Raw genomic sequence first — 12,406 nt, 5'->3', positions numbered from 1 at the left:
TAGTGGTAGGGATTTGCATTGTGTGTATGTCCCGCCTGGTACTCGGGCTCTAATTTCTGTTTCTGGGTTGTTGGTTTTCTTTTGTTGTATTGTATATTTCTCTGTCATTTGGGGTTTTTTTTAGTCCTTTTATACGTTTTCCAAATAGTTCTTGGTATTTTTGTTGTTATGATGTGTTTTTGGAGTACTACTAGTACTATTTTTGCTGTTGTTATGTGCATTTTTTGGTATTTTTACATGTTTTTGCTATTACATTAGGGTGATGTGTAGGCAGGGTAAGCAGTGGCTACCCAAGGATGAATTTATATTTTGATTATTTGTTTTTAAATTATAATATAATTTTAATAGATTTTTCAATTTCCGATTGTCTATAGTACTTATACGTTTGAAAGTGTCAGCATTTTGTGCTTTTCATAGCTCAAATAACTCAACTCAGCTATTTCCTGGTACGGCAGAGACGCTGCACAGTCTCACTCCTGCGCTGTATTACGGTGAAGGCCACACCCCCTCCCGAAGGCACACTGGAGCTCTGCCTCTGGCCCATAGCGTGTTTGCACATGCGCAGTCAGTTCCCCAAGTTGACAACCATTTACGTCCAAAGGCAGCTCTCTACGCTGCCTTTGGACATAACCGTGCTATGCTAAATGCTATACATACGTTCACAGTGCATTAGTGAATTTATAAAGCGTTGCTGCTGCTAAGTTCTATAGCTAGTGGGCGGGATTACACTACAGTCAGGATGACAGCGCTAGAGACGATAGAAAAACGACAGCTTTTAAAAGATGGAGACCAACACCTGAGCTACCAGACCTTCAGCAAAGGAAAAGTCAGAACATTGTTGGTATTTTCCACAGTGAATGGTAGGATTGACTTTGTGGATGCTCCTCACTGAGGCTGCTCTGTGTTGTTGCTGTTGTCATTTTCTCTGTGTTTCTGTGTTTCCAACACAAACAACAGATGTGCTGCCGTGTCATGCGATATATCTTGTTGGGAGAGTATGGAGGCTATATTAAATAATTGATTGTTTCTTTAATGGTGTTTTACGATGTTGATTTTGTTAGATTAACACTTTCCAGTAGAAACATGAAATAGTCATTGGTGTTGACATTGGTGGTCTCGATTTTCAACGCCCTACCTACCCTACCCTAGTGCTCACGGCACGTTACTGGTCTGTACAAATATAGACTAAGGGCCGTATGAGGGCCTTAAGTTTGACACATGATCAAAGGCAGGGGTTCTCAACCTTGGGGTCAAGACGTCCTGGTCCTTTTAATGCATTTTTGCTACATTACTCCCATTTCTGACACTTCTCCATCAAATTTCAAAGCCTTTTCTACACATTTTTTCCACTTTCTAGACATGTTCAGCACTTATAAACCCTTTCCACCACTTTTCCACCTAATGTCACATATTTTGACCCATTATTGTCACTTTTTACCTTTTTTCACAATATTTCATGCTTATTTTTGCCATTTTAACCACATTCACTATTTGTCATGCCCATAATTTGCCATTTTAAACTAATTGTTTCAATATTGAAACTTTGACCCCCATTTTACCACTTTTTCTGAATATTTTTGTCCACTCTAATTTGCGGCTTTTAACCAATTACTGTGGTTTTTAAAATGCCATTTCACCACCTTTTCCACCATTTTGGTCACCTTTAACCCATTTTATTTCTGATTCAAACAAGGATTTTTATTTTTAAGATGACTATAAACTATGGCCCAAATAATAATTAACTTCCTGGATAACAGTGGATATTATTCAAATGAATAAATAAATGTGGTTTTCACAGATTCAAAGAACAATGGACCATCCACTCATCTCAGCTCTGCTCCAACAATATGAATCACTTTTCATCCGTTTCTCTGCAAAGCTGAAGAGTTCGCTGGTATTTCTGGTGTTTCTATGCAGCAGAGTTAATCATACGGACCTTTAGCTCTCCAGGAACAGAGATGGAAATCCTCCAAATGAGAGACTGAGCTCTTCAGCTCTGTGCCATGAAAGCCTGGACAGATGGGAATTGGTTTTGTGTGTGTGTGTGTGTGTGTGTGTGCGTGTGTGTGCGTGTGTGTGTGCGTGTGCGTGTCCATGTGGAATAGATGGCAGCAGAGTTTATTACTTACAATTGAATAGAAGATTTAAACACTTTCACTTCTCTCAAGCCATTATGCATTCTGTGGTATTTCATTCCAAATTCCAAACGTTAGCTCATGTGCTAAGTAATATGATCAGAATTCAAGCTACTGCGACGACGCTTGTGCGATATAACGACATATTTCGTAGTGCGATATCAAAACATCTAGCGTACGTTATAACCCTCTATTGTTTAAATCACTGATATAAACACTATTTTTTTTTTTTGGCCAAATTGGGTCATTGGAATCATCAATTAGTCTGGTTACAAACTGTGTCACTACAGCCAATATGACAGATGTTAGTGTTAATTTATCTCCTACTGCTCTAGAAGGACTTTAAAAAAATACAACCTAACCAAACCTCTCCTATCATATGTGATCTTTGATGGAGTAAAATTCACTACAGGTACAGTTAAAACCATGGCAGTGTTGTTTTTTGCGCCCCCTGGTGGCAATTCTACATACAAACGTACAAATCAGAACACGTGACAACAGTATATGAAGCAAAAGCCATGAATATTCCTTCATTGAGAAGATTCTTAAAGGAGAGTAGCATTTATTTATATTTAGTGTTAAAAACTTACATGAACACTGATACTCTGTGTAATATTCTCTCTACTAGACCTTTACACAGTAATGGAAATGATCCATATTTTGGTAAATTGTTATAAATCTGCTCTTTTCTGTATTGATATGAAAGAATTGAAAATTGACCAGTCTTTGCAAAGTTATAGATAATAATAAAGCCATATTGTAAAAAAATGATAGCTTTAGTAGCAACTTTTAAAACAATATTTGGTAAAAGTTGTGTCAAAATCTGGCGTTTTAGATCATAACAATTGATCGCAAAATCCTAAAGTTACTGAGAAATCGGAAAAGGTCATGTTACCTATTTATTTATAGAAACTAATAGTGTAATGATTCATCCATTAGATCAATTTATATTCTTACAATCCAACTACATTAATCGATTCTATCAATATAGGGAAACAACCAGAGGTGTAAAGAGTACTGATAAATATTATCAAGTAGAAGTACTGTTACTTGATTGAAGTTGTACTAAAGTACATGTAAGTTATACATAAAATACTCAAGTACAAATAAAAAGTAGCTCAATTAAATAGTACTGAAAGTAAGTTACTAGTTACTTTCACCCCCCATGTTTATTGTTACATACAGTAAACATCTCATATAGAAACTGAAAAAGGAAGAAACACAATCTACCACAATTGGAACTTGATTTATTTTGTATAAAATAAAAGTCTTTTTTAAAATAAAATATACTGTAACACCAATTAATTTAATTCAAAATATAAAATTCTCAGGCTCTAAGTATAGATACAGTCTCCAAGGTCACTTCCTGTGTTTTTGACATTTGGGTTTCAGATCGAAACATGAATATGAGACAAAAGTTCAGAATTCCAGGTTTATTTCATGGTTTTTACATCTAGACGTGTTAAAGAACTCATGACAGAACTCATTTTGTTTGAACACGCCCACTTTTCAAGAACTTTTGTCTCAGAGTCATCTAATACTTTTGGAGGGAACTTTACATTAATGAACTCTAAAAGTGAAATAATAACCTCCATTCAATGGCTTTTTGGTGCAGTGCATTACATTTAATCTGATTAGTCGGCTATGATGTGATGCATTACGTTTAATCTGATTAGTCGGCTATGATGTGATGCATTACGTTTAATCTGATTAGTCGGCTATGATGTGATGCATTCCGTTTAATCTGATTAGTCGGCTATGATGTGATGCATTCCGTTTAATCTGATTAGTCGGCTATGATGTGATGCATTACGTTTAATCTGATTAGTCGGCTATGATGTGATGCATTACGTTTAATCTGATTAGTCGGCTATGATGTGATGCATTACGTTTAATCTGATTAGTCGGCTATGATGTGATGCATTACGTTTAATCTGATTAGTCGGCTATGATGTGATAATTACGTTTAATCTGATTAGTCGACAATGATGTGATGCATTTGATTGTGTTCTGGTTATTTCATTTTTTTGTAGTTTCACAATGTCTGTTGATCATTTTAAAATAAAAAAATATAATAATTTACTCAGTGACAGTTAGGTGTAGAAACATAATTAATTACTTTATTTATTTTAAAACGTACTTAAGTGAAAGTGTGAATAATGATGTCATTGGAGCACACACAGTCATTGTTATTGATTCGTCATGTATTTGTTTGTTTTCAGAGGAGAGAGTTTGGACCGTGGTGTCCCATAACGTCACCACTCCGGTCCGAGTCCAGGGCTCGTCGGTGCTCAAACCGTACACCATGACGCTGAACTACAGCACGTCAGCAGAGCAGCTGCGTGCACTCATCAGCAGGTCAGAGCAGTGCCAACAGGAAGTGGTCTACCACTGCAGGAAGTCCCGCCTCTTCAACACCAAAGGTAAACAGGACTTTATTCTTCTTCTTCTTCTTCTTCTTCTTCTTCTTCTTCTTCTTCTTCTTCTTCTTCTTCTTCTTCTTCTTCTTCTTCTTCTTCTTCTTCTTCTTCTTCTTCTTCTTCTTCTTCTTCTTCTTCTTCTTCTTCTTCTTCTTCTTCTTCTTCTTCTTTGTTTATCTCAGGGAGCCTTTGATGTGGCAAACATTGCAGATTAGTTCCTGTCATGTAACATTCATGACGTCCTGGATTCCAGGCGTCGCCTTTAGCTTCTCCGCTAAACACAAACAAACATGTTGATCATCTAGTGATCAAAGAAAGACATGCAACATGCAGCAGACCTCCACTGTCGCCCATTAGCCGTCACTGGCCTACACATACGGACTAACCAACTACCAACACATACTTCCTTTTCATTTAATGTATTTATTACCAAAAGTGTTCAAAGCATTTTTATGTGTTTTTTTTTTTTTTCTGGGTCAATGTTTTAATTTAGCTCATAACAAGCCACCACATGTAGATGTTAGAGCTCATTTAAGTTTATCACGGGACGTCATAGGCGATTTGTTATATATCTCCTAGTAATTATTATTTTTAAAGTCCTTATTTTCTTTATTCTTAAGGCAAGGCTAATTTATTTGTATAGCACATTTCAAACACGAGGCAATTCAATGTGTTTTACATGATTGAAAAGTACAAAAGAAAACATTTAACAATTTAAAAATCAATAAAAACATTCAAATCAACTGTAAAAAACATTTAAAATCAGGAATAAAAACATTAAAATCAGCAATAAAAACATTAAAATCAGTAATAAAAACATTAAAATCAGCAATAAAAACATTAAAATCAGTAATAAAAACATTAAAATCAGTAATAAAAACATTAAAATCAGTAATAAAAACATTTAAAATCAGGAATAAAAACATTAAAATCAGCAGTAAAAACATTAAAATCAGCAATAAAAACATTAAAATCAGCAGTAAAAACATTAAAATCAGTAATAAAAACATTAAAATCAGCAATAAAAACATTAAAATCAGTAATAAAAACATTTAAAATCAAGAATAAAAACATTAAAATCAGCAATAAAAACATTAAAATCAGCAATAAAAACATTAAAATCAGCAGTAAAAACATTAAAATCAGCAATAAAAACATTAAAATCAGCAATAAAAACATTAAAATCAGCAGTAAAAACATTAAAATCAGTAATAAAAACATTAAAATCAGCAATAAAAACATTAAAATCAGTAATAAAAACATTTAAAATCAGGAATAAAAACATTAAAATCAGCAATAAAAACATTAAAATCAGCAATAAAAACATTAAAATCAGCAGTAAAAACATTAAAATCAGTAATAAAAACATTAAAATCAGCAATAAAAACATTAAAATCAGTAATAAAAACATTTAAAATCAGGAATAAAAACATTAAAATCAGCAATAAAAACATTAAAATCAGCAATAAAAACATTAAAATCAGCAGTAAAAACATTAAAATCAGCAATAAAAACATTAAAATCAGCAATAAAAACATTAAAATCAGCAGTAAAAACATTAAAATCAGCAGTAAAAACATTTAAAATCAAGAATAAAAACATTTAATTAATATCATGATCATAAATTATGATAGACGATGTGTTGTATCTTTAAATTCTGATAATACAAGTATTAATTATTGGAATTTTTAATTTCCTAATTTTCCTGATTCTCAAACTAAAGTTGAATCCAAAAAACAATCATATGTCAGTCGCTCTGATATTTATTTACACGTGCACATGAACGTGCACGACACTCGATGTAGAGTTAATCTGTCGACACATTTGCACACAATTAATTCATTAATTAATTAATTAGTTAACTGCAATTAACACGTTAAAGTCCCAGTCTAATATACAGTATACTTTATATTAATTGTGTGGAGAAATATAGATATTGTTAAACAAATCAGTCTTCACGTGGTATGATATTCTTTTCCCAACTGTAGTAATTTTGATGTCTTATTAAAATAAAATAACAGCAACAAGTGTCTCGTTCACACTGACAAAAACAATCTGCTACCATTTCATCTGTTCAACAGTATTCTAAATTAATGTTTTGACTTTATAAATCATACTTGATGTTGACATCGTTCTCTGTCTACAGGATTTTTGCTAATGCTATTCTTCCTTTATTATCCTTGTAAACTAATGGTGTGACACACTTTAATAGTAGCAGATAGAGCTACATATTGTTATTGTTCTCACATTGTCTATAACACACTTTTGTTACAGTCAATACCTAGAAAATGTCTTTCATTGTAAATCTTAGCATTTCTTTCACTATAAGTGTTGTCATTACGTGAAGCAATGATTAAATCATCCATCTCAATCAAAATGATCACTTTTCCTTTTTTCATCATTTCTTCTGTAAACACAATCATCATCTTGGTTTGGAACATTATAGATTACACTCAAAAAATCATTTAGTGTCTTATTCCCGTGGTTAAATGTTTGTTTGGTTGTTTCTTGTATCGTTTTGTATGTTTCTCTGTTATTTTTGTGTATTTTGTAGAGATGTTGTGTATTTTTCTTTGTTGTTGTTTTGTGTGGATGGTAATAGTATTTTATCTCAGTGTGTGTGTTTTTTGTGTCATCTTGAGTGTTTTGTTGTTTGTTTTTTTCATTATTCAGTATATTTTTCTCTTCTTTTGTGTGTTTTTGTTGTCATTTTGTGAGTTACTGGTAATATTTAGTATGATTATCATTTTTAGCTCAGAATAAAAATGATAAAACCTCATATTTTTAATTTTCTCTCTCTCTCTCTCTCTCTCTCTTGCTCAAGTACCCCCTGTAGTGCCATCACGTACCCCTAGGGGTACCCCTATTTATGAAACACTGGTCTATATTAGTCAGTGATTGATCATCACGTTCATAAACTTGCCAATAACTTGGTTTTTTCCTGACTCTACTGTATGAGGAAGGCATCTCAACTCATCTATCATTGTTTCTCCGACTGTTTCAGGCCTAACTAAAGGAATATCTCAGTATTCTGTCAGATTTTCACTCAAAGTTCATCATCATCATCATCTGAAAAAGTTTCAGTTTGTGTCTGTTTCTTACAGAGACCCTGAAGGGACACAGTTTTTTTTTTTTTTATTGCATGCTCACGTAAAAGTTGCTCACGAGCATGTGATACTAGTATCGCGTAAGCAAGCACATAAAGGTAATTGTTAATCCTAAACCTAAGCCTAAACCTAACGCTAACCCTAAGGCTGAAATAAATATCCGTGTGCCTTTAGAGACTCTGTAGTTTCTGAACAGTTTCATTCTCAAACTTTCTGCATATTTCTACTGTCAGAATAATAGACTTTGGAAGCAGAGCCGTTTTTATCTTTTCTTATTTTTTTGCTGTTTATATGAATAGCAAATGGAACCAAATGTTTTGTGTCCGAGACACAAAGGTTCTGTACTACAAAGATGGATTTCCTCTTTTCGTGCTAACTTACATGATTTACTCGGTGTGTCCTGTACGATGACGCTTGCTAACTTCCTACCAGGCTAAATCACCATGGTAACTCAGTCTGATCTGGACCAGGTTATGAAGTGGATTAGATCTGAACAAATACTTAAGCCCCGCCTCCTGACCAATCAGATCTCTTGTAAAATGAACTGTCCATTGTTGTTTTTGGATTCAACTTTAGTTTAAGAATAAGTAAAAAAAAAAGGAAGTTAAAAATCATAATAATTAATACTGACTGTAAATCAGTCCATCAGATATAAATCTATATCTGTCCTAAAGGATGTCATCACTAAATGAAGGGATACATTAATCCATTAATAATCTTTTTTTCCTAAACTCAGCTGTCAGATCTGCACCAACCAGGATCTTCTAACAATGGACATGTCGTTTTCTAAGAGAACTGATTGGTCAAGAGGCGGGACTTTAGCATTCGCTAAGATCCTAGCCCCAACAAAACCTGGTCCTGAACAGGCTAGTCGTTCAGCATAAGTTACCATGGTGATTTAGCTCCGTAAGTTGTTAGGACAGCACACACTGATTAAATCCTGGAAGTTAGCGCGATAAGAGGTAATCTAGCTTCGTAGCTTACCCCCTTTCAGTCAGGGTTTGGTAAGGTGTTTGTTTTGCTCTATTGTTAAAATATTTATTTCCTACAATAGTTCTCAGGACACATTGTTCGTTGCAATGTTTCACTCGTTGGTAAACGTATTAACTCTGGATCCATAACCTGTTAGCAGAGCTAAATCTTGCTGCAGTTTTCCAACATTAAAGGTTTTGTGGAGGATGTTATTTTGGTTTCAAATTCTAGGTGGATCATCAAGACTATTGGTCCTCCTAATTGTCAATCATTCTGGTGATATGTTTACGTACGACTATCGTACGTGTTCGTCCCTAGCTAGTTTTTGTTTGCTTTTCACGTAGCGATGGCTAGTCTGACATAGTGGGAAAAGTGTGCGCTCGCTCGCACACGTTTAATAGGAGTTCCCTCTTGTTGCGCATGTGGAGAGGGCGTTTCTTTTCTAAACTTTGGGAAAATCCTCCTCTATACCTTTAAATGACCAAATACACAGCTTTTCTTCCTTTTTAGCCTCACACACACACACACACACACACACACACACACACATTAGACTTTATTAACCAGCGCCATCAGAGAGAGACAAAGCACTTCAATATAACATACAGTAACACAAACAATACATTCAACGTTAGAGCCTATTTTGTGTTTGTTAATGTATCAGCTGCTCCGAAGGAATTGTGGTTTAATAGTTTGAAACACAATAGGAATCAGTCCAATAAAATCTTTGAGCATTCATGTTTTTTTATATTATTCATCTATTAAATGTGTCTTATATGCCAAACCAAAGCCCAGCAGCCTGAAGTAAACACAGAGCTTTAACGCAGTCAGTCGTAATAATCACGTTTCATATTGGTTATCTAACAGCCACGAACAGATAAAAGGCGTTTGTGGTTATTACCAGTACTCAGCAGCACAATGGGAAGAACACCCACAGTAATCTCATCTTAATACACCAAATCTACAATTTAAATTCATAAATCCACTGATATGAAACACTTTAATCCTATAATCATGACATTTTCTTCGTGCATTATTAAACACACATGTAGCATGTAAAACCATATTTTATCTTATTTTATTTATGTATTTATTTAGCACATAATCTAAAAAAAACCAACAACAATGTAAAAAATAGAATATATTCAATATGTGCAGGAAGAGGCTGAAAACCCACAGGGGTTTATTTAAAAGCCTCCATCTAATAAAAAAACAGTTTAAAAATTACATGTATTTACAGTCTGATTAATAACATTCACAACTTACACATCGTTACTGATGACAAGAAAATTGTGACCACAATTTTCAACCTGTATATCTTAAATTAAACTGGGCTTTGGATGTGACACACTTTAGTAAATAAAAGTCTTTATTTAGGTGAGTGCAGTTATGATGAACCTGTGAATTATTCTTAAAATAAATTATAAAATGCTTTGATTTACCTGGATTTTATGCATTAAAAATACTAATTTGATATATATTAATATTATAGGTATTTAGAATATTAATTTTATCAAATAAAGGAGCAGATGATGTCAGTGGATTTGAAAGAGTTACAATTCTTATGAAGCTTTTGGAAAATTAAAATTACATTTACAGTTGCCTTAAATTATCTTAATGTCATTTAAAAAATATTGATATTCCTCAACTTATAATTAGGGAGTAAATCACTCAAAATGTTCAATATTTTTCAACTTATATATTGTGGGAAATAAACTCAAATTCTTCAATAATTTTTAACTCATGTGGGACATGCACTTAAAATGAATTCTAAACTGAAATACTGATGTCGCCCCACTGCACAATTAAATAATAATCAGCTAATAATGTTAGAAACCATGAAAATGACACCACAGTGACAATTTAACAACTTTTTTTATTAAATACAATGTGCTTTTTAAAAGCTCAGTCTAAACAAAGTGCTTGTCATAAATACAGAGGGTAGAGTCAATATTTAGGGTCTCCATCTCACATTCATCTCACTCAGTAAAACATTATGATAAAAACTCACAAACGATTCACAATAAGATTCAAAGTATATTTCATCCTCAACAGCAATGACAACTATTAGAAGTTTAACATTTAACACTGTTTAAAAACGTTTTGGCACTTACTGTACCTTGAAGGATGCAACTCAAAAAGGTATTCAGTACAAAAACTACATCAATGTTGTGATATTTATCTTTTAACAATCAATGTATAAAATCGGAGGTAGAACAGGCAAATAGTGTCACATTACATATAGTATGAGGTAAAGAAGCAAATGATTACTTATTTGTAAAGACTGGAACACAAACAAAAAACTTCCTCAATACTCAGCTCAACAAACATTCCATTCTGAGTCATTCACTCATTGAACAAATCAGCGTCAGTAGACGCCCTGTCAGTGGTTTGTTGTCAGTGACGTGCCTTCAGGGTAGGCCAAATTGTCTATTTTTTCATTTCCAATAGCCTACAGTACCTTTACGTTTGAAAGTGTCAGCATTTTGTGCGTTTCATAGCCCAAATGACTAAACAGCGCTATTTCCTGGAACAGCTGCACAGTCTCACTCCGCTGTAAGGCAGAGGGAGGCCACGCCCCCTCCCAAAGGCACGTTGCTGCTCTGCCTCCGTTCCCATTGCGTGTTTTTACGTGTTTTCGCATGCACAGTCAGGTCCCCAAGATGACAACCATTTACGTCCACAGACAGCTCTCTACACTGTCTTTATATATAATCACGCTATGCTAAATGCTATACGTAAGTTCACAGTGCATTAGTGAATTGATCCCACGTGACCGCTGCTGCTACGTTCTCTAGCTAGTGGGCGGGATAACACTACAGTCAGGATGACAGCGCTAGAAATGAGAAACATTTTTTTGAGGAAAAACAACAGCTTTTAAAAGATGGAGACCAACACCTGAGTTACCAGACCTTCAGCAAAGGTAAGGTCAGAACATTGTTGGTATTTTCTACAGTGAATGGAACAAAAGGAAGGATTGACTTTGTGGATGCTCCTCACTGAGGCTGTTCTGAGTTGTTGTTGTTGTTATTTTCTCCATGTTTCTGTGTTTCCAACACAAACAACAGATGTGCTGCCGTGTCATGAGATATATCTTGTTGGGATAGTATGGAGGCTATGTTAAATAATTGTTTATGTTTCTTTTATGGTGTTTATGATGTTGATTTTGTTAGATGGATGAATGCTTGTTCATGTGGATCTTGTTGGGTTTTTTCTTTCTTATTATGAATTTTATATTTTGATAAGCGCATTGAGATGACTTTGTTGGAAATTGCTTTATACAAATAAAGTTGATTTGAATTGAATTAACACTTGCCAGCAGAAAGATTTGCAACATGCCTACCCAATCCTAGTGGTCACGGCACGTCACTGTTTGTTGTCCTCGAGACACATCACAACTTTTTGGATAAATGTGAACGTAAGCTCAAGATTCTTTGGGTACTGTTGGTCTAGTGCATAGACGAAAAGAGCAGGATTGATGAGTCAGCCAGATTTTGGGACCACTCACAAGTATTTCATCCTCCACGACAATACAGATGCTCTCAGGGCTGTAGTGTCACCCATGACGAGTGTCAGTGAGGTCTGGACCATCTGATGACTACAAAACACAATACAAGAATGAGTTCAGCCCCTCAAAGATGCTAATACTGTCACTTATCTTGCAACTAAGCTACATGTTGAAACTATTTTCCCCCAGAAAGAGAGCTATAACTGAAACTCTGAGTCAGTCACCATGGTAACATACTCTCAATATAACCTGCTCGCTAGCAGG

General features: G+C 34.4%; 1 protein-coding gene across 1 annotated transcript in view; it reads left to right on the top strand.

Moving 5' to 3' along the window:
• Positions 1-12,406, top strand: part of LOC114455403 (contactin-associated protein-like 5) — a 202,589-nt gene that overhangs the window by 140,944 nt on the left and 49,239 nt on the right. The window contains exon 13 of the mRNA XM_028436622.1: positions 4,358-4,558. Coding sequence (XP_028292423.1) covers positions 4,358-4,558 — 201 coding nt within the window. The remainder of the gene's footprint in view (positions 1-4,357; positions 4,559-12,406) is intronic.

This window comes from Gouania willdenowi, chromosome 21 (genome assembly GCF_900634775.1).
Source record: "Gouania willdenowi chromosome 21, fGouWil2.1, whole genome shotgun sequence".
Classification (NCBI taxonomy): domain Eukaryota; kingdom Metazoa; phylum Chordata; class Actinopteri; order Blenniiformes; family Gobiesocidae; genus Gouania; species Gouania willdenowi.
The sequence above is the reverse complement of the archived record's forward strand: the minus strand, read 5'-3'. Positions and strand labels throughout refer to the sequence as shown.